This window comes from Bos grunniens, chromosome 3 (assembly GCF_055505025.1).
Source record: "Bos grunniens cultivar Pamir isolate PY7600 chromosome 3, Bosgru_T2T1.0, whole genome shotgun sequence".
NCBI lineage: Eukaryota > Metazoa > Chordata > Mammalia > Artiodactyla > Bovidae > Bos > Bos grunniens.
In genome coordinates, this window is record NC_141167.1 from 8,978,255 (window position 1) to 8,999,746 (window position 21,492).

At 50.4% G+C, this 21,492-nt stretch overlaps 1 protein-coding gene across 3 annotated transcripts in view; it reads right to left on the reverse strand.

Annotated features, from left to right (window-relative positions):
* The window catches only part of EFHD1 (EF-hand domain family member D1), a 79,765-nt gene that overhangs the window by 37,519 nt on the left and 20,754 nt on the right, over positions 1-21,492 (reverse strand). Inside the window, exon 1 of one of the 3 annotated variants that reach the window (XM_086377960.1) lies at positions 18,635-21,249. The exons of 1 other annotated variant lie outside the window; for it this stretch is intronic. In XM_086377960.1, coding sequence (XP_086234086.1) covers positions 18,635-18,639 — 5 coding nt within the window. In that variant the 5' untranslated portion in view covers positions 18,640-21,249. Of the gene's footprint in view, positions 1-6,207; positions 6,585-18,634; positions 21,250-21,492 lie in introns of those variants that run through there. One more of the 3 variants, XM_086377949.1, reaches the window with a different exon arrangement.

The following is a 21,492-nucleotide window of genomic DNA, read 5'->3' on the forward strand; positions in this document are numbered from 1 at the left end:
GTGAGGGTTTGATCCTTGGTTGGGGAACAAAGATCCCCCATGTCCCTGAGCATGGCCATAACTCCTGGGAGTCACAACTAGAGCCTGAGCTCTGCACCAAGAGAAGCCACGGCAATCAGGAGCCTGCGAACCGCTCGCCACAACGAGAGAAAGCCTGGCCAAAGCAACGAAGACCAGCACAACCAAAAAAAAAAAAAAGATGAAATCACTGGATTCAGATGAGCCCTAAATCCAATGACAGGTGTCTACACAAGAAGGCCACATGAAGACAACACACAGGGAGAATGCCATGCGGCTATCAAGGCAGAGACTAGAGTAATGTGTCTATAAGCCCAGGATGCCAAGGATTGTTGGCAACCACCAGAAGCTAGGAGAGGCATGAAAGCGTTCTTCCCCAGAGCCTGTAGAGGGAGCATGGCCCAGCTGACACCGTGACTTCGGTTTCCAACTGCCGGAATGGGGAGAAAACACATCTCTCTTGTTTTAAGGCACCAGCTTGAGGTCCTTACCACAGCAGCCTTAGGACTCACATCCACTCATCCCTTCAACAAACCCCCTGGGTGCAGTCCCAGAGGGACGAATAAGACAGCAAGTGGCCACGCACATCTACACTCCGTGTCCGCACTCCACAGCTCAAGCTGCAAGAGCAATCAGCTTCAAAGGATAAAGCAGCCATTGCAAAGTGTTTGCAAACTGTTTAACAAAACGGACAACACAGAATCTGCATATCCACCCAAATTACAGCTGTGAAAATTAGTGACTCAAACCTACTGGCCTCACCATGGGCCAAGCATTGCACTAACTGCTTCACATACATGAATTCATTTAATTCCCACAATAATCTCACAAGCCAGGTGCCATTCTATCCCCACCTGACAGAAAGGGAAACTGAGGCACAGAGCCTTCCGGCAACCTGCCTAAAGTAACCTTTGAAGTAGCAAGTGGTAGAGTCAGGTTTGAACCCAGGGAGCCTGGATCCAAGTTCATGTTCTTAACAGTCTCACAACACTGCTTCTGCAATGGATAAAATATGGAAAGCTCGGAAAACAAGTTAATGTGTTATGTGTTCTTTGAGATTTTTCACACGATTTTTTTTCAGTTTAAGCATAAAAAGCAAAGGAAGTAGAAAAAGGGAGGAAGAGGTGTTTTTCCAGTAGTCACGTACGGATGTGAGAGTTGGACCACAAAGAAGGGTGAGTGCCAAAGACCTGATGCTTTCGAATTGTGGTGCTAGAGAAGACTCTTGAGAGTCCCCTGGACTGCAAGGAGATCCAACCAGTCAATCCTAAAGGAAAGCAATCCTGAATATTCATTGGAAGGTCTGATGCTGAAGCTGAAGCTCCAGTACTTTGGCCACCTGATGCAAAGAGCCGACTCACTGGAGAAGACCCTGATGCTGGGCAAGATTGAAGGTGGGAGGAGAAGGGGACGAAAGAGCATGAGATGGTTGGATGGCATCACTGACTCAATGGACACGAGTTTGAGTAAGCTCCAGGAGATAGTGGAGGACAGGGAGGCCTGGCCTGCTTTAGTCCACGGGGTCACAAAGAGTCAGACGTGACTTAGTGGCTGAAAACCAACAACAACGAGGTACGCTTCAGGTGGAGCAGACAGGTAGCAATTACCAGCTGCTGGCTGGATAAGGTGACGCCATAGCAACACACTCACAGGGCAGGGGGAGGGTCGGGGAGGGGTGGGCATGCCTGGGAGGCATAGGTACCTGGAAGACCCCCACGAAGTGCTTTCCTTGCCCAGCCCTCAGAAAGCAGCTGCAGAAAAGGTTCAGTGCAGGAGTGACTAGATGTGAAGGGGGCTGTGAGCAAAAATGAGGTTTTCAAGAGGACTCACCTAGATGTAGTTTTTTTTTTTAAGTCATGCAGTTTTTTTTTTTTAAAGTCATGTAGGACAGCAGGAAGAGGGAAACATGAAAGAGGGTCAGCAGGAAAGCTGGGCTGAGCTGTGAGCAAAGCTGGGATCAAGGACCTCATCAACTGCAAAGGGCACCTACAGGAAGGTGGCAGTGCCAGGCCAGCAGGTGGCAAATCCCCAGATGCCAGGCCCCACAGCAGCCTTCCCGGGTAGGAGGGGGATGAGGACTGAAGGGCAGAGCTGAGTCAGAGGGGTCCAGGTGACAAACTCTCCCAGGCTGGGAGCTCCTGACCCTGGTGGGGTGGGGGGAGCAAGATTTCAGCTGCCTCCCAGGGGAGAAAACTGGGCAGGAACCCCCGAGTGGGGGACCCCATCACGCTCAGGTGGACACTCACGGGGGCCAGGGCCAAGGAGTCCCTGGTTTGTGCTGGTGTGGGTAGCAGGGTGGGGAGGGTTTTGGACACGGACATGGGGCTTGGAGCCAAAGCTGGGGAACGGCTCTCAGCAGAATGCCCCTGTTTCATGTCTCAGGCTGACTTGGTGCTCGTCACCCACTCCTCTCACTCAGTTCTCACTAAACCCTTGAAAGAGTGCTTTCCTGGGGGCTCAGTGGAAAAGAACCTGCCTGCCAATGCAGGAGACGTGGGCTCTATCCCCGATCTGGGAAGATCCCACATGTGGCAACTAAGCCGGTGAGCCAGAACTGCTAAGCCTGGGCTCTGGATTCTGGGAGCCCAAACTACTGAAGGCCTGATGCCCTAGAGCCAGTGCTCCACAAGAGAAGCCATGGCGGGGAAAAGTTCAGGCACCACCAACTAGAGAAAAGCCTGTGCACCAGCGAAGACCCAGCACAGCCAAAAATAAATTTTAAAAAATTCAATTTAAAAAAAACTTGAAAGAAACAGCTGCCCGCATTTTACAGATGAAGAGAGAGATGTGGTTAAGCAACTTGCCCACGATCACAGCAAATGACCCTGGAATGGGTGGGGTGGGGGGGCTCTGTCTGTACCTTCTCCAAACTCAAAATGGATAATTTGGTCTTGATACTAGATTTAAGCGGGGTTTCCCAAATGATGCTAGCGGTAAAGAACCCACCTGCCAATGCAGGAGACCTGGGTTCAATCCCTGGGTAGGGAAGATCCCCTGGAGAAGGGCATGACAACCCACTCCAGTATTCTTGCCTGGAGAATCCCATGGACAGAGGAGACTGGAGGACTACAGTCCATAGGGTTGCAGAGTCAGACACGACTGAAGCGACTTAAGCACAGCACAGCACTAGATTTGGCAGGGGAGGGAAGGGTCTTTCCAAACCACCATCAGGGAAAGCATGATTCTCCCAATGGTCTCTGCTCCTGGCAGTCACAGCAGCTACCCGGCCCTCACGGGAAGGTGGTGATTTTACCACAGTGCACACACTGGCTTCCTCAGTAAGAGTCCCACTGCCAAGCCCTCTGCCAGTCACCACAGGGGTGGGGCACACGGCTCAGGCCCGGCCAATCAGAGCAATGAATTCCTCTGGCCGCAGCAATAGATTCAGAGCCAACCAGAAACAATAGTAAAGCTACAAAAGACACACACACAATAAGGCCTTTGCTATGGTTACCCTTCCCACTGGACTTACTGGAGCTGTTGTGGCCACACTGCAACCACCAGGGATAAGCCACCTGAGAATGGGGACCACACAGAGAGGAAGCTGGCTTCAGAAAAAGACATGAACCTCTGAGGGCATCATTTGAGCTCCCAGATACAGCCATACCTGATACCAGCCCTTTTTACTTAACTTCCTGAGCCCATTAATGCCCTTTTCGTCTCTGCCAGTTTTGGTTGCAAGTGGCAGAAAACCCCATCTAGACTTGTGACTGACACAGTAGCTCTGGACAATGAAGTCCCACACTTGACTAGGCTGCCAGCTCTTCAGGCCCCTAGAGCACACACAGCCTGCACGTTAGCTTGACCTTCTTCAGCATCTGTTTCCTCATCGGTGCCACCTTGCTTGATCTCCCAAGCCCCTCTGACTGTGTTCAGTTCAGTCCAACTCTTTGCCACCCCATGGACTGCAGCAAGCCAGGCCTCCCTGGCCATCACCAACTCCCAGAGTTTGCTCAAACTCATGTCCATTGAGTCGGTGATGCCATCCAACCATGATTGTGTCGACTCCCTTTATTACTCTTAGGCAGCCAACAAACAGACAGCCTTTCAAAGACTGTTCTACAGAAAAAACATAATAGTAATAAAAATAAATAAATGAAAGAAATCTGAATGACCCCAGAGCAAGAGGAAGATGACAGTCCCTGTGATGCCCTCTCTAAAGCCACCTGGACTGGGAGGGACTGTTGGGCCCTGGAAGCAGTCAGTCAGGGAATAGTATGCCAGGAAAGGCATAACCCCAAATAAGTCAAAGGGGTGCTGACAAACCATGCACTTTTCAGTCTCTGCCCCAGTCACAGTCTTCTGCCTCGACTCAGGTTCCCTTGCGGTGCTAAGTCGCTTCAGTTGTCTCTGACTCTGTGTGATCCTAGGGACCGAAGTCCGCCAGGCTCCTCTGTCCATGGGATTCTCCTGGCAAGAATACTGGAGTGGGTTGCCATGCCCTCCTCCAGAGATCTTCCCCACCAGGATCAGACCGCATATCTTATGTCTTCTTTCCTGGAGAAGGAAACGGCAACCCACTCCAGAAATTTTGCCTGGAAAATCCTATGGATGGAGGAGCCTGGTAGGCTACAGTCTATGGGGTCGCAAAGAGTCGGACAGAGCCACTTCACTTTTTTTCTTTTTTCTATGTCTTCTTTACCACTAGCGCCACCTGGGAATCCCCAGGGCTCCTTAATAGCCCAAATTGGACCCACCAGGTGTTAACTCCCGGAGAAGGCAATGGTACCCCACTCCAGTACTCTTGCCTGGAAAATCCCATGGACTGAGGAGCCTGGTGCGCTGCAGTCCATGGGGTCGCTAAGAGCCGGACACGACTGAACGCCTTCACTTTCACTTTTCACTTTCCTGCATTGGAGAAGGAAATGGCAACCCACTCCAGTGTTCTTGCCTGGAGAATCCCAGGGACGGGGGAGCCTGGTGGGCTGCCGTCTATGGGGTCGCACAGAGTCGGACACGACTGAAGCGACTTAGTAGGTGTTAACTCCAGAGAACAAAGCCTGGAAGCGAGGGACCGGGAAATTAGGGTGTCGAGGAAGCCAAGAAGACGCGGTGGCTCCGGGTACCAATCTGCCGACCTCGGTGCCAAGGCTGGAGCTGGTCACAGTCCGGCCTCAGGAAGGGGCTCAGGCTCCCGCCACACAGCGCCGGCCACAGGGCCTTTAAATAGAACCTCCGCGGGTAGGACAAACACATTCCAAGCGCTTTTTAAAACGCCCCAAGCAAGACCTGGCCGGCGGCCTCCGGTCCCCCCAGGCATTTCCCGGTTTTGGCGCAATTCTCCAACAAATATTAATAGCTCAGTTGGGAGCTTATGGTGTGCAAAATACTTTCTGGCCTTAAAAGGCAGGATGATTTTTTTCTCCCCACTCTCCAGATGAAGAAACTGAGGCCCATGGAGCTGCCAGACTACAAGGCCGACTACTAGTTCAGGCCGCCAGGCAACGCTGCCTCCATCTCCCAGGGTTGGGGCTCCCCCGAGGGGCACGACCGGAATGAGCCCCCGCCGGACCAGTTGCCGGCTGCCGTGTCCGGCTCCGACGGGCGCCTCCTGCCCAAGAGGCAAGAAGGGGGAACACGGCCAAGGCGACGCCCCCAGGAGGCTCCCCAAACGCGCTCGCTCCCGGAACGTACTGATCTTCTGCGAAGAGTTGAACAAACCCCCAGTTCTCTGTCTCCGCGGGTACATCAAACCCCGCGCGGCAGCCAAGGATAAGTTTACTCCTTTGTTTTTAAAAGATAAAGGACAAAGAAGGCTAATTTCTCCTTCGGGAGATGAAGTTGGCAGGTGAGGCGCAGCGCGTCTCGGTTTCCTAGAAGTTGCGCGCTGGGCAAAATCTCCGAGCCAGGCGACGGAGGGGGCGGGACCCGCCGTCTGGACCCCTGAGCCCAGGACTCGGGCTCGGTTGCCCGAGCCGAACTTCTGAGCTGGGTCAGGGAGAACCGCAGCTCCTGCCCTCTGTGTCCCAGCCCGGCTGGATCACCCAGCACCACCGCGCCGGGATCGCTCGGGGCGTGCGGGATCTTGGGGGCGTTAGGGTTAAATGATAAAGAAACCGCTGCATTGGCCCCCTCCGTCCTACCCCAAACCGGGCCTGGGGTTCTGAGAGACCGACCCAGCGCCACTGACCCCTCCCTCCGGGGCTTCGGGTCCCTGGGTTGTGGGGGCGCAAGGCGCGGAGCGCTCACAGTTTGAACATGCTCTCCAGGTCCTTGATGAGGCGGCGGCTGAACTCCGGGAACTCCGAGTAGGGGTGGAAGACCTTGCAGCGTCGGGGCCGCGCCGCGCCCTCGTTGATGTCCAGCCGTCGGTTCAGCTGCGCGCTCAGCTCGGCGTCGGCTCTGGCGGTGGGCGCCCAGGCGGGCGGCTGCGGCTGGGGCTCGGGGTCTGGGGCGGCTCCGGGCGCGGGCTGGAGCCCGCTGTCGCCTTCCTCCCACTGCAGTCGTCGCTGCAGCTTGCTCGCCAGCTCCTCGCTGGCCATGGCCTCGGTGGATCCGGAGACTCAGGGACTGGGCGGACAGCGCGTTTCTGGGCGGCTGGCGACTCTGCGACACTTTGCCGAGACGGCGGGGACCCGGCGGTTGGGTGGAACCGTGGGCAGGCGGGGCGGAGCCGCGGCTTTAAGGAGGAGCTGTGGCTCGGGGACCGCCCGCCCCGGAGGCCACAGGTGCCCGCCTGTCCCGGGGATGTCGACCGGCCGAGCGCTTCCCGGGATGGAGCGCGGACCCTCGGATCAACCCTGAGCTTTCCGCCCGCTCCCGGGGGCCCGGGGGCCCTGGGGTCCTCTGGGAACGGCAGCGGGCGAAAGTTTCACTACCGTTTTGGCGGTTCCTTTCTCGTCCCCCGCAAGTGCCCCGACTGCCGGCGCTCGTGGCCGGTGACAGACTGGGGGTGGGGGAGCTGAGCGCCCCCGAGTGACACCCGCGCGCCCCCAGGACTGCGGGTGGCATCCCCGCCGCCACTGGTCGCGAGGTCTGGGAGAGGGAGGCGCCCTCAGGGAGCGCGGGGAAGGGCGAGCTGACTTTTAAACACTCACTCTAAAGACATGTTTCCAAAACATACTAAAAATACTAAAAACAAATAAGCAAACAGGAAAAAAAAAAACAGGCAAGCAGGCCGAGACGGACTCCTGGCTCTCTTGTGGTAAGACACCAGCGCCACTGTGGGGACTCTGACTTTTCCTGTGAGATGCAAGAAAGTAAAAAAGAAGCTTGAAAATAAAGCAATAAGTCAGCATTTTAACACCACGGTTAAAAAAAAAGAATCGTCACTCCCCAAGGAAGGCTGATGTGGATGGCTGTTACGTCAGCCAAGCTTTGAGAAAAATCTTGTAAACATCGCTCTGCCCCTGAGGACTCTATTCTGACTCTGCCCTGACTTTGTTCTGACTGCCTGGGGGCTGCTGCCCAGGGCCTGTCCCCACTGCTGGCTGTGGGCACCTGAGATCCAGGACCAGCCTTTGGCACTGGGGTGTGTAGAGCCCAAGGGAGTCCTGGCAGGGATTCTGAGCATCTGGAGAGGCCTGTGTGCTTATTCCTTCAGTCCTGTCTGACTCTTTGCCACCCCATGGACTGTAGCCCACCAGGCTCCTCTGGCTGTGGGCAAGAATACTGAAGTGAGTTGCCATGCTCTCCTCCAGGGATCTTCCCGAATATATATATATATATATATATATATATATATATATAAATATAAACTAGGGAAAATATTAAATTTTTAAATAAAGTGATCAAATAGAACCTTTTCAACATCCCTACTGGGAAGCCCCATACATATATATTTTTTTAATTAGGGAAAAATTAAATTTTTAAATAAAGTGATCAAATAAAATCTTTTTAACATCCCTATCGGCCTTCGCAGGTGGCACTAGTGGTAAAGACCCTTCTTGCCGATGCAGGAGACATAAGAGACACAGTTTTGATCCCTGGTTCACAAAGATCCCCTGGAGGAGGAGGGCATAGCAACCCACTCCAGTATTCTTGCCTGGAGAATCCCCATGGGCAGAGGAGCCTGGTGGATTATAGTCCATGGGGTCACAAAGAGTCGGACACGACTAAGCTACTAACACACACACACATCAAAAGTACTGTGCAAATACGACCCATATTTTGTAAAATACATTTCTATGCACAGGAAAAAAAAAGAGAAAGGGGCCAAATTATTACTTTTAAAAATAATTATATTTATCGATCAGCTGTGCTCACCCTTCGTTGATTCGTGGGCTTTTCTCTAGTTGTGGCAAGTGGCGGCTACTCGCTAACTGTGGTGCTCGGGCTTCTCGCTGTGGTGACGTCCCTTGCTGTGGAGTACAGGCTATAGTGTGCGAGGGCTTCAGGAGTTGTGGCCCATGGACTCAGTGGTTTCAGCTTCCAGGCTCTAGAGCACAGGCTCAGTAGCTGTGGTGCACCGGCTTCGTTGCTCCACGGCATGTGGGATCGTCCCAGACCAGGGGTCGGACCCATGTCTCCTGCATTGGCAGGTGGATTCTTTACCACTGAGCCACCAGAGAAGCCCAGGATCAAATTATTAACCGTTGTAAACGCTAGGAGTCCAACCATTTCCATCAACTATTTTAATTCTCACTTCTCTGAATTTTCTACAATGACCACACAGAATTGCTATAACCAGAAAACAAATATGATTGCTTGCAATGGAACAGTACCAGAAGGGAGCTATGTTAGCTGTAGAGCAGTCGAAACTATTTTGCCTGTGTCATCCCGTGATTACTTCACCAACATTCCTGGGGGATGGGTACAGGAGATTTTACCTTTCTTCTGTCCATGGAATTCTCCAGGCAAAAATACTGGAGGGGGTTGCCATTCCCTTCTCCAGGGGATCTTCCCAACCCAGGGATTGAACCTGGGTCTCCTGCACTGCAGGCAGATTCTTTACCATCTGAGCCATCAGAGAATCCCTTTTGCATTTCACAGGGGAAATCAAACGTGTTTTACCTCCAGGACTTCTTTTCAGTTCCCTATTGCTATGTAACAAACCATCCCCAAACCTAAGGCCCAAACAACACATTTACTTTGCTCACAAATCTTCACTTTGGACAGACCTTCATGGGGAAGTCCCTCCTCTGACCCACCTGGTGCAAGGCGGGGTAGCTCGGAGGCTGGAGGGGAGAATCCATCTGAAGACTTATTCCCTCCCAGGTATGGACTGACGCTGGCTGGTGCTTGGCTAGAACACCTATGTATAGCCTGTGCTTCCTCCCAGCATGGTCGCTGGGTTCCCAGGACGGGCTTGCAAGGAAGAGAGAGGGAGGTAGAAGCTTCATCGCCTCTTATGAATAGGGTCAGAAATCACACAGCTCGACTCTATTGGTCAGAACAGTCATGAAGGAGAGAGGACATACATCTCCAGCCCTCGGGCTTCCCTGGATGGTGGTCCAGTGAGTAAGAATCTGCCTGCAAATGCAGAGCATACAGGTTCGACCCCCTGGTCCAGGAAGATCCCACATGCTGCAGAGCAACAAAACCCATGTCACAACTAGTGAGCCGTGCTCTAGAGCCTGGGAACCACAAATACTGAGTTCACAGGCCATAACTGCTGAAGCCCACGAGCCCTAGAGCCCGTGCTTCGCAATAAGAAAAGCCATGGCCAAGAAAAGTCCATGCACTGCAGCTAGAACATAGCCCCTACTTGCCACTAAAGAAAAGCACTGCAATGAAGACCCAGCACAGCCAAAAATAAATACAAAAATAAATAAAATCTCCACCCCTCAATGGAGGCATGATAAAATCATCTAAAAATAGTGTGTGAGATGGGATATGTGTCATTGTGATCATCTGTCTTCATTTTAAAAATCTATTGATTTTTTAAAATCACTCATTTTGTTCTCTTTTCGTAAAAAAAAAAAAAAAAATTTATTTGGCTACACCAAGTCTTAGTCATGACACTCAGGGTCTTCGATCTTTGCTGTGGCCCTCGGGATATTTAGTTGCAGTATACAGGATCCGCTGTCCAGGGATTGAACCCAGGTCCCATGCATTGGGAGCAGGGAGTCTTAGCCACTGGACCCCAGGGAAGCCTCCACTGTGACCATCTTAGGAAAATACAATTTGCCAGTCCTCCCTCTAAAAACCCCTGCAGGCTTCAGTCTCTTGTGGTTCTGTGGCATTCAGACAAGAACAGGTATGCCCTTCAGCCTAGATGGGTTGGCACCAGTCTCTCAGCCCTCTGGGAAGCATGGACCTGCAAGTTCCTAGGAAGTCAGAATGAACCCAAGTCCAGAAAGGGAAAAATGCTTCCAAGTGAGCAGAAACCTGGGTCTGCTTCCATCTCTGGAGGCATTCAGTCCTGTGCACCTTGGCATTATCAACCTCTTTAACAAGACAAAATCTCAGGCCTTTGATTTGTTTTAGAGCAAAAGGTTTTGTCCTTCCCAAAGAAGTAATTGTCAGTGTCGTGTGCTCTTCCTAAGTCTCTTCATGCCATCCCTCATTACATTGAAAATATTCTAAAATTAGATAGTGATGATGACTGTACAACTCCATGAATATAATAAAAACCATTGAATTATACACTTCAAAGGGGTGAAGTCTATGCATGTGAATTATACCTCAACACATCTGTTCTTTTTAAAATGACAACAATAAGCTATTACCTATTAACATAAATAGTATAAGCGAGAAGACCAACATTGTTTTACATTTCTGCATGCCTTTCACACACACACACAAACACACACACACACACACGTCTTTCATCTCTGCCTTAACAGTAGACTTGGATATCACATCTGTTTCTGCATTAGATTGCTGTGATTTGTGCTTTCTTTGAAATCTGTGAAGAAAATCCAGGCTTCCGAAGACCACTGGGAATGTCAGTTCAGTTCAGTTGCTCAGTCGTGTCTGACTCTTTGCAACCCCATGGACTGCAGCACGCCAGGCTTCCCTGTCCTTCACCATCTCCTGGAATTTGCTCAAACTCATGTCGATCGAGTTGGTGATGCCATCAAACCATCTTGTCCTCTATTGTCCCCTTCTCCTTTTGCCTTCAATCTTTCCCAGCATCAGGGTCTTTTCCAGTGAGTGGGTTCTTCATATCAGGTGACAGCCAATGTATTGGAGCTTCATCTTCAGCATCAGTCCTTCCAATGAATATTCAGGACTAATTTCCTTTAGGATTGACTGGTTTGATTTCCTTGCAGTCCAAGGGACTCTCAAGAGTCTTCTCCAACACCACAGTGCAAAAAGCATCAATTCTTCGGCACTCAGCTTTCTTTATGGTTCAATTCTCATATCCATACATGACTACTGGAAAAACCACAGCTTTGACCATAGCTTTCACTACTGGAAAAACCATAGCTGGGAATGTGGATGTATAAATGGAAAATTTGGATGTATAAATGGAAAAGGGGGGAGTGTTTGTTTCATCTTTTCAGATAATTGTGGTTATCATTTTTCTTTGTTACTACACCAAAACTCCTAAGTGATAGTTTCCTGAAATTTAATTGCAACATGGAAGATCAGATCAGATCAGACCAGTCGCTCAGTCGTGTCTGACTCTTTGCGACCCCATGAATCGCAGCACGCCAGACCTCCCTGTCCATCACCAACTCCCGGAGTTCACTCAGACTCACGTCCATCGAGTCAGTGATGCCATCCAGCCATCTCATCCTCTGTCGCCCCCTTCTCCTCCTGCCCCCAATCCCTCCCAGCATCAGTCTTTTCCAATGAGTCAACTCTTTGCATGAGGTGGCCAAAGTACTGGAGCTTCAGCTTCAGCATCATTCCTTCCAAAGAAATCCCAGGGCTGATCTCCTTCACAATGGACTGGTTGGATCTCCCTGCAGTCCAAGGGACCCTCAAGAGTCTTCTCCAACACCACAGTTCAAAAGCATCAATTCTTTGGCACTCAGCCTTCTTCACAGTCCAACTCTCACATCCATACATGACCACAGGAAAAACCATAGCCTTGACTAGATGAACCTTTGTTGGCAAAGTAATGTCTCTGCTTTTGAATATGCTATCTAGGTTGGTCATAACTTTCCTTCCAAGGAGTAAGGAGATGAAACCATCCAAACCAAACTCTCCATACTCTGTTACAGTGAAAACGATAATCACTCTATGTTGCATGTTTAATGGGTCCTTGAGTTAGGCATGTTTCTTTGTACCATTACAGGGCTTCCCTAGTGGCTCAGTGGTAAAGAATCCACCCACAATGCAGGAGACTCTGGTTGGATCTCTGGATCAGGAAGATCCCCTGGAGGAGGAAATGACAACCCACTCTAGTATTCTTGCCTGGGAAATCCCATGGACAGAGGAGCCTGGTGGGCTGCAGTCCATGGGATCACAAAAGAGTCAGAAAAGTCAACTCTTTGGAACAGACCCTAATGCTGGGAAAGACTGAGAGCAAAAGAAAAGGGCAGCAGAATGGTTAGACAGCATCACTGACTCAAAGGACAGATCTGAGCAAATTTCAGGAGATAGTGGAGGACAGAGGAGCCTGGCAGGCAGCAGTCCATGGGGTTGCAAAGAGTCGGACAGACTTAGTGACCGAACAACAACATTGCAAGGAAAAGTAATGGGAGGTTTAACATGTAAACCAGAAGAAGATATCAACAAATGCAACAAAGTATCCAGAACCTCACTGGGCACTCCTACAGAGCAGTGGTTAAAAAGAAAAACAAATTGATTAAAACTTGGGCAAGGGTATGAGCAAACTTACCTAAACTGGTTTGACCTGGTAAAACTCAGCCTTTACTTGGTTGGTTAGTGTATTGGTCAAAGAAGTTTAGGGGGGTGTTTACTCCCCCACATTCTTGTTATCACGTTATAAGGAAAGCCAGCCCCAGACCAAATTCTCCTAAACATAAAATTATTTATTATGGGAATTGCCTGGCAGCCCAGTGGGTAGGATTCTGCGCTTTCACTGCCAAGGGCGAGGGTTCGATCCCTGATCAGGGAACTAGTATTCCTCAAGCTTCAGAGTAAAAGTCACTCAGTCGTGTCCAACTCTTGTGACCCCATGGACTAGTTTATGGAATTCTCTAGGCCAGAATACTGGGATGGGTAGCCTTTCCCTTCTCCAGGGGATCTTCCCCACCCAGGGATCAAACCCAGGTCTCCCGCATTGCAGGCAGATTCTTTACCAGCTGAGCCACAAGGGAAGCCCAAGAATACTGGAATGGGTAGCCTATCCCTTCTCCAGTGGATCTTCACAGCCCAGTAATCAAACTGGGGTCTCCTGCATTGCAGGCAGATTCTTTACCAACTGAGCTATCAAGGAAGCCCCTAAGCATCAAGGCAAGTAAAAAAAAAAAGATATTTATTAAACCAACATCCCCAGCAAGCAGACATAGCCTAGCTCAGACAGCCTATTCTATAAATTTGATGAAGTCTCAAGTCCCAGCTCTTGACCACCTTTTAGAAAATCCAACCAAAGCCTTCACCAGAGGCCGGCACACACTCTAGAGACCAGATTCCTTGCCTTACTTATGACCATCATCAAACAACCAGAAGCCCTCCTACATCAGTGGCTGAAAGCTGGCTAATAAAAATCAAGCCTTAGGGGCAGGTTAGAAATTTTGGCGGATTCTCATGTCCTTTGCAGTATGGAGGTAGGTGGGGGGTTAACCTATTTTAAAGCAACCCACATAGCTTAAAAAAACAGTACTTTTCATTTCATCAATGAGGGCCCACTTTGAACATTATTCAGTTTAGTCAATGAGCTGCTATATTCACCGATGCTTTTTTTTTAATTTCTGACGTCATTAGCTTAATTAGTAGTCATGCTTCAGTGATTGATCAAGTTATGCATAACAAGAAGACTTGCATAAGCAACATCTGAGGTGAGATCCTTCGGATATAATGTTGGCTGGTACATCTGGACTGTGTGCCCTTTGTAAAAAAAGTTAAGGTAACATTTGAGCTTCCCAGGTGGCACTAGCAGTAAAGAAGCTGTCTGCCAATGCAGGAGACTTAAGAGACACGAGTTCGATCCCTGGGTCAGGAAGATCCCCTGGAGGAGGGCATGGCAGCCCACTGCAGTGTTCTTGCCTGGAGAATCCCAGGGACAGAGGGCCCTGGTGGGCTGCAGTCCAGAGGGTCACAAAGGGTCGGACACGACTGAAGCGACTGAGCATGCACGCAAGGTAAAATTCACAAAACACACAATCAACCATTTTGAAGTATACAATTCAGTTCAAGTCAAGCAAAAGTAACATGCAGTGTCAGAAATCGGGGATGAGGGTGGGGGGAATGACTGGGAGGGAACACAGGAGGGCTTTCAGACACTGTTTTATTTCCTGATCTCGCTGGTAACAATACCAGTGGTTCATGGTGGAGAATTTCATCAAGCAATACCCTCATGATGGGTACTCAGGTTTTGTAATTTTTTGCATCTGTGTCTGTGGTGGTTTGGAAACATGGCCACAAATGATTTGATATCCCTCCCACTGAGAGGTCTGTGTCCCCACCCCTTGAACTTGGATGGGCCCATGTGACTGGAAATACAGTGGAAGGGCTTCCCTGATGGACAAGCGCAGAGGACAGATTCTGTCCCTGGTCTGGGATGATTCCACACACCTCGGGGCACCTCAGCCTGTGTGCCGCCACCCCTGAGCCCATGCTCTGGAGCCTGGGAGCTGTAACTAGAGAAAGCCCAAGAGCAGCAGTGAAGACCCAGCACAGCCAAAAAGAGAGAGGGAGAGTATGGTGGAAGTGATGCAACATCGCTTCTGAGGCTAGATGAAGAAAGGCCTCTCTGTTTCCTCCTTGCCTTCTGGGAACACTTGTTCTTGCCACCCTGAGTCACCGGGCAGGATGCCTGCTTACTCTGAGGTTGCCAGGCCAGAGACGCCCCTGGTGGGACTATGGTCTACGGGCCCAGAGGAGCCAGTCCATCCCACACGCCACACACGTGAGCAAAGAAGTCATCTAGGGAGTGGGCTCCGGGACCCAGGTCTTCCGACCCCAGTCACCGGGGTTGCTTCTGGGGAGGTCCCAGGTTTCCTGGAACAGAGAAGGGCCACCGCCCCATGCCCAGCTCCTGACCCAGAGGGTCCGTGAATACAATATACTGGTGGTGGCCGTTTTCCATCACTGTGTCTTTGGGAATTGTGGTAAAAACAACAGGGCTTCCCTGGTAGCTCAGTTGGTAAAAGATTCATACGTTGGGAAGATCTGCTGGAGAAGGGATAGGCTACCCACTCCAGTATTCTTGGGCTTCCCTTGTGGCTCAACTGGTAAAGAATCCACCTGCAATGTGGGAGACCTGGGTTCGATCCCTGGGTGGGGAAGATCCCCTGGAGAAGGGAACAGCTACCCATTCCAGTGTTCGGTCCTGGAGAATCCCAGGGACTGTATAGTCCGTGGGGTCACAGAGTCGAATAGGACTAAGCAACTTTCACTTTATGAACACCACTGAGTTCTGGGTGTTTTGTTCAGTTCAGCTCAGCTCAGTCACTCAGTCGTGTCCAACTCTTTGCAACGCCATGGACTGCAGCACGCCAGGCTTCCCTGTCCTTCCGTATCCTTCTTTTTTGACATCTGGAAGCATACCTAAGAAAGCCTGCACCCGGTTGGGAGAGCATGGCCCCCAATTTCTCAGACAGGCTGCCCCCTGCTGGAGGCCATGGGGAACCACATGGCAAATGGTTCCCTGAGTCACCAGGCTGGTTGGTGGGAACCCTCTGGGAGGGTGGGCCTCCTACTTACTCCTTCTCTGGATGGCAGCAGAGGCTTCCTGTTGGCACATCGCTGGGACAGTTCATGCCTCAGGGGTTTCAGATTTAGTTCTTGGAAGCTATGAGGTTTAGGAGGACAAACAGAACTGCTCTGCCCAAGGGAAGGAGATTCAGACACTGAAGTGGCTCCAACCAGCTGGTGAGCAGCTGGGAGCACGGCTGGCCCACCCGCCACCCTGAGTTTCTGCTGCTGCATCCCAACTGACCGCCCAGGGTGCCCGCTGCTGGGCTGTGCCCGCAGTTTCCTCATTCCCCAGGCGACCGGAGCCCTCTAGTTATAGAAGGGCATGCGCACATGCTTAGTCGCTCAGTCGTGTCCGACTCTTTGTGACCCCATGGACTGCAGACCACCAGGCTCCTCTGTCCATGGGATTCTCCAGGCAAGAGTACTGGAGTGGGCTGCCATTTCCTTCTCCAGGGGATCTTCCCGACCCAGGGATCAAACCTGCATCTCCCATGTCTCCTGCATTGCAGGCAAATTCTTTACCACTAGCCATTGGGGAAGCTCATAGAGGATCTTGTCACAGATGTAACGCATGTGACACGGGGAGCAGAGGCTCTCTCCCAGGAAGCCCTGGGGGTCAGGGTGCAGAGCCGTGTCCTCGCCTGGCTTTAGGGCTCTGGGCAGACTCCCCCAGGCTGCTGTCTTCTCAGGACAGACTCCCTCTACCCACCCACCCCCACCCCCACCCCCATCCCACCTCCCCTCGCATCTCCAGAATGCATGTGCAATCCAGGGTCACTGGAGACTCAGTGGGCAGAATAGGGGTCCTGGTGGGGCAGGTGGTCATATTGTTTCCTTCTTTCCTGCAGGTGGGCTCTGGAGCCTCCATCCCCGGGGTCTGCCTGGAAGGTTTTTTTTTTCATTCATTTGACAGTATTTACTGGGCATCTGGGATTTCTTGGTGGCTCAGATGGTAAAGAAGCTTCCTGCAATGCAGAAGACCCAGCTTCAATCCCTGGGATGGGAATATCCCCTGGGGAAAGGAAGGGTAACTCACTCCAGTATTCTTGCCTGGGGAATCCCATGGACAGAGGAGCCTGGCAGGCTACAGTCCATAGGGTCACAAAGAGTCGGACACGACGGAGCAAATAAGCACACACGCACACACTGGTATCTACTATATACAGACACAGTCACGGGCACCTGGGCTGCTAACCCCTGGTGGTAAAAACAATTAAAGCTCCAGATCAGCAAGCACTTACTCTGTGCTGCATGTGGCACTAGGAACTTTCCATATACAGTCTCACTGGATTTCCCCAAAATTCTGTGGAGTCTCATTTAGTCTTCCCAGTAGCCTGGGAAATACCCTCACCCTAACCAGAATCAGGATTCCTGGAGATGGAGCCTGGGGATCTCTATTTTAGAAATAAGATATTTTGGGGTGTCCCACGTTTGGAGTATACCACGAAGGCGGATCTTGTGACCCTAACTTTAAAGATGAGGGTCTATGCTGTGTGGAACTTGCTCAGGGCGTCTCCAGCCCTATGCGCCCTTCAGAGGGGAGAAGGCAGGTGAGTCAGGAGCCTAGGAGGAAGGACAGTGTGGGGACCCCCTCACTAATGTTCCAGGTGAGTCAGCTTCAGACTTCTCCTCCCACATGCCAGGGTTTCAGGAGACAACGAGATATTACAAGCTTTTAGTTACCAATACTCTCTTCTATACAAGACAAACTCGAACATGGGTTTAAAAGTGAAAAAGTCGCTTAGTCATGTCCAACTCTTTGCAACCCCATGGACTGCAGCACGCCAGGCCTCCCTGTCCGTTACCAACTCCTGGAGCCACAAGGAAGAGGATTTCAAATCTGCCGTCAGGCAGGGGATTTAAAAACTGGAAGTGCCACCCAGTGGCGGCAATGAAGAATTACCGCGTCCTTACACAGCTACAACAAATTTGCTAGGAGAGTAGACCTTTAACCAAAAAAGAAAGGAAAGAAAAAAGATAATTATGTGAGGTGATGGATGTGTTAATTAACTATTTGGGGAATGATGTTCTCATGATGTATACGTATATCAAATCAACACAGTGTACACTTTATATATGTCAATTCTATTTCAATAAAGCTAAAACTAAAAAAGATCAGCTAGGTAACATAAAAAATCATGGACTTTCAAGATGGAAAGGGGCTTTAAAGAACATCTAATAAAGAGTGCTGGAATTTTTATGGGAAGCAGTTATTAGTAGTTTACTTGCAGATCACTTTGATCTTTTAAGACTTGTTTTGAAGCTCTTTCAAGGTTGGTCTAGCCTTTCCTCAATGACCAATTTAACCCACTTGTAAGGTGCGGCACGTCTGGACTCTCTACCCAACACCCTGCATTCAATGAAATCTCAATGAATTCAATGCATTCAATGAAATCTCTTCACTTTGGCTGATGGCAATAAAAAACAATTCCTCATGCTTCTGAGTTTGGGGAACTATTCAGCTCTGCAGTAATTGTTCCTTCCCTGGAAGTGTTTCCATCTGCCCCACAGCATTTCCCCCCATGCATGTACAATTTGTATTTAGCCAAAGACTCAGGGAACCCCACGCAGAGCTCTTCATCTGCTTTCCCCCTGCCTGCTTGCTCTGTGCTGTCAGTTCTGGTTGTCTTGACCTCTGCAAGTTTCCATCTCTGACCCTCTAACTCAGGGAGCTTACTGAGCTCTGCTTGGGCTTCCCTTCTTTGTGCCTGTTTGGATTTTACCTTCCTGGCACAAGGAGAGAATAAGAAAAGAAAGTCGCTCATTCACGTCTAACTCTTTGCAACCCCATGGACTGTAGCCCGCCAGGCTCCTCTGTCCATGGAATTCTCCAGGCAAGAATACTGGAGTGGGTTGCTATTTCCTTCTCCAGGGGATCATCCCAACCCAGGGAACTAACCCAGATCTCCTGCATTGCAGGCAAACTCTTTACCATCTGACCCACCGTAGAACTCACCTCATTTCCTCCCTCTCCTCCAGCGCTGCCTGCTCCCCAAGGCCATTTGAGCATTTTCTCCAGTTATCCAGTTGTTTTCGACAGGAGTGCGGGGGAGGACTGTCTGATGCTCTCAGGGCAGGAAGCAGAAGATTCTATTCTTCACTGGCTGGCAGCCCCATCCTCTAGTTTGTTTCAACATTTTAACATAAAACAGCTTCAAAGTTACAGAAAAGCTGCAGGATCAGGACAAAGAGCTTCTGTACCTCCTCCAGCTGGAGACTATGCACCAAATGTCCCAGGAGCATTGTTTAGGGAGAAGGTTCCAGTTCAGTATCACACATCACAGCCAGCTCTCTCGCCTCGGCCGTCACTTTCCATCCAAGGCAGCCCCTCAGTCTTTCTTTGACTTTCAGGACTACGTATTTTTTGAAGCGCAGAGGCCGGTCATTTCATAGAAGGGACCTCCGTTTGGGTCTGTCCAGTGTTTCCTCGTGGTTAGAGTGGGTTGCATGCACTGTGTCCTCTCCCTTGCAATCTGGTGGGTGACACGTGACATCCCTCGGTCACACAGCTGGTGGTAATGGCTTGGTCCACTTGATGAAAACAATACGTGTCTGATATTTTCAAGGTAAAGTTTCTTTCCTTCCTTTCGTGTTTAATACATATTTTGTGGGGAGATATTTTGGGATCATATAACGGCCTGTCCCTCTCCCCTTTCACCCACTCATTTTAGCAGCCTGAGTGTTTCTTGGTGGAATTAGTTTTTCTATAGTGAACAGAAGTGATATTCTCATGCCTCGTGTCTCCAATTCCTTCTACTGCTGCTGTGTCATACACTAGATTTTAATATGTATGTTAAGATCATTTGGGGGGGGGTGTTGCTACTTGAAGAATCATTGAAAAGTGAAAGAAATTATCCTGCAGTCAACTGATGTCTCCTCCGCCCAACAGTAGTCACGGATGAGGGAGCCAGATGTCCAGAACAAAGCGGGTTGGGGATGAGCTCGGTTTATGTTCAGTTCAGTTCAGTTCAGTTCATCAGTCATGTCCAACTCTTTGGGACCCCAAGGACTGCAGCATGCCAGGCCTCCCAGTCCATCACCACCTCCCGGGGTTTACTCAAACTCATGTCTGTTGAATTGGTGATGCCATCCAACCATCTCATTCTCTGTCATCCCCTTCTCCTCCTGCCTTCAATCTTTCCCAGCATCAGGGTCTTTTCCAGTGAGTCAGTTCTTTACATCAGGTGGCCAAAGTATTGGAGCTTCAGCTTCAGCGTCAGTCCTTCCAGTGAATATTCAGGACTGATTTCCTTTAGGATGGACTGGTTGGATCTCCTTGCAGTCCAAGGGACTTTCAAGAGTCTTCTCCAACACCACAGTGCAAAAGCATCCATTCTTCAGCGCTCAGCTTTCTTTATAGTCCAACTCTCACATCCATACATGACTACTGGAAAAACCATAGCTTGGTTTAACCCTGTTGAATTGGGAATGACAGTGATATCTGTGTCTAGTGGGAAGGTGGGAAGAGGAGACGAGAGCCTGGACACCCCGACCCCAGGTGACAGCCATGTAGCTTTACGCCCTGCCTGTCCCCTCTGAGCTGCCCCCAGAGTTGGGAGCTGCTGGATAAAGGGTCGCTGGCGTCCCTTTCGTCCTCAACCAGCGCTCCCTCTGTTCTTGGACCAGGCGTGGGAAGAAACGCAGCAAAGCAGAGAGCGACCGCCAGAGGGTCACATTCGGCCTTCAGACCAGCGAAGTTCTTCCCCCTGCATCCACCTTATCTTAATAGTGATTGTGGCGGTTCGTTGGTCCCCACCACGTCCCAGGCACTGCGCTGGCTCCTGGGGGACTTTAGTGTATTTGATGCTAAGGGAACCTCAGGCAGAGGAAATCGCTACCTTTCCAGAGGAGGACCCGAGGCTCAGAGCGGTCTAGTGACTTGCCTGAGGTCACAGCTTGCAAGCAGCAAAGCTGGCCTCTGACCCCCAAAGGCCGTACCCTCCCTCCCCGCTTGCCCTGCACTCGCTCTCCCAGGGATTAAACTTCCTTGTTGAAGGTGTTTTTCTAGATGTTCAGGAGTCATGGACAAAAAAAGAGCCATGTGCCTAAGGTAGAAGAGGGTGGGGAACTTTGGGGTCATAGTTTTGAGGACTTGGTCCCTAAGTCTTTAACATGCCCCCGAGACTGGGGGGGGCGGTGCAGCTTAGTGTTTGGGTCCCTGACTCTCCTGCGGAAGAAAATGGGGCAAGAGACCAAGGCAGGACCGTGAGACATCCAGGGAGCTGGCACACACTCTGGAGAGCAGGTCTGCTGAGGACTTCTGGGTGCCTGGTGCCCCCCCCCCCCCAACCACAACCTTTTCCTAGGCTCTGCAATTATTAGTAGATGCTCAGTCTGGTAAATTGTCTCTTTCCTGGAGCCTCCACTTCCTTATCTGTAAAATGAAATCTCAGTTGTCTGGCTATGGAGCTTGGATGGACAGAATGAGATTATGTATTAAAGGCATAACCACCCAAGAATGTATGGGTGCCAAGGGGAAGGGCAGCTGTGAGAAGCATGTCCAAGGAAGGGTACCACGGTTTCTGAGTCCAGTCCACGCAGGCTGAGAGAGGGTTTCTCTGTCCTGAGGAACTGTGGGAAATAGGAAGCTGGAGATGAAAATGAGACATCTAGCTGGGAAAGTCCAAAGAATCAACCACCCTCTACAGACACACACACACACACACCCTACAAACTCAAGAAACTTTAGAACTAATAAGCTTGTTTTCAATAAAAGGTGGTTATAAAAGAGAAATTTACAAAAACAATACTTCTTCCCTTCCCTGTATTATCAGTTTAAAACATAATGAAAAAAAAATCACAATAACAGCAAGA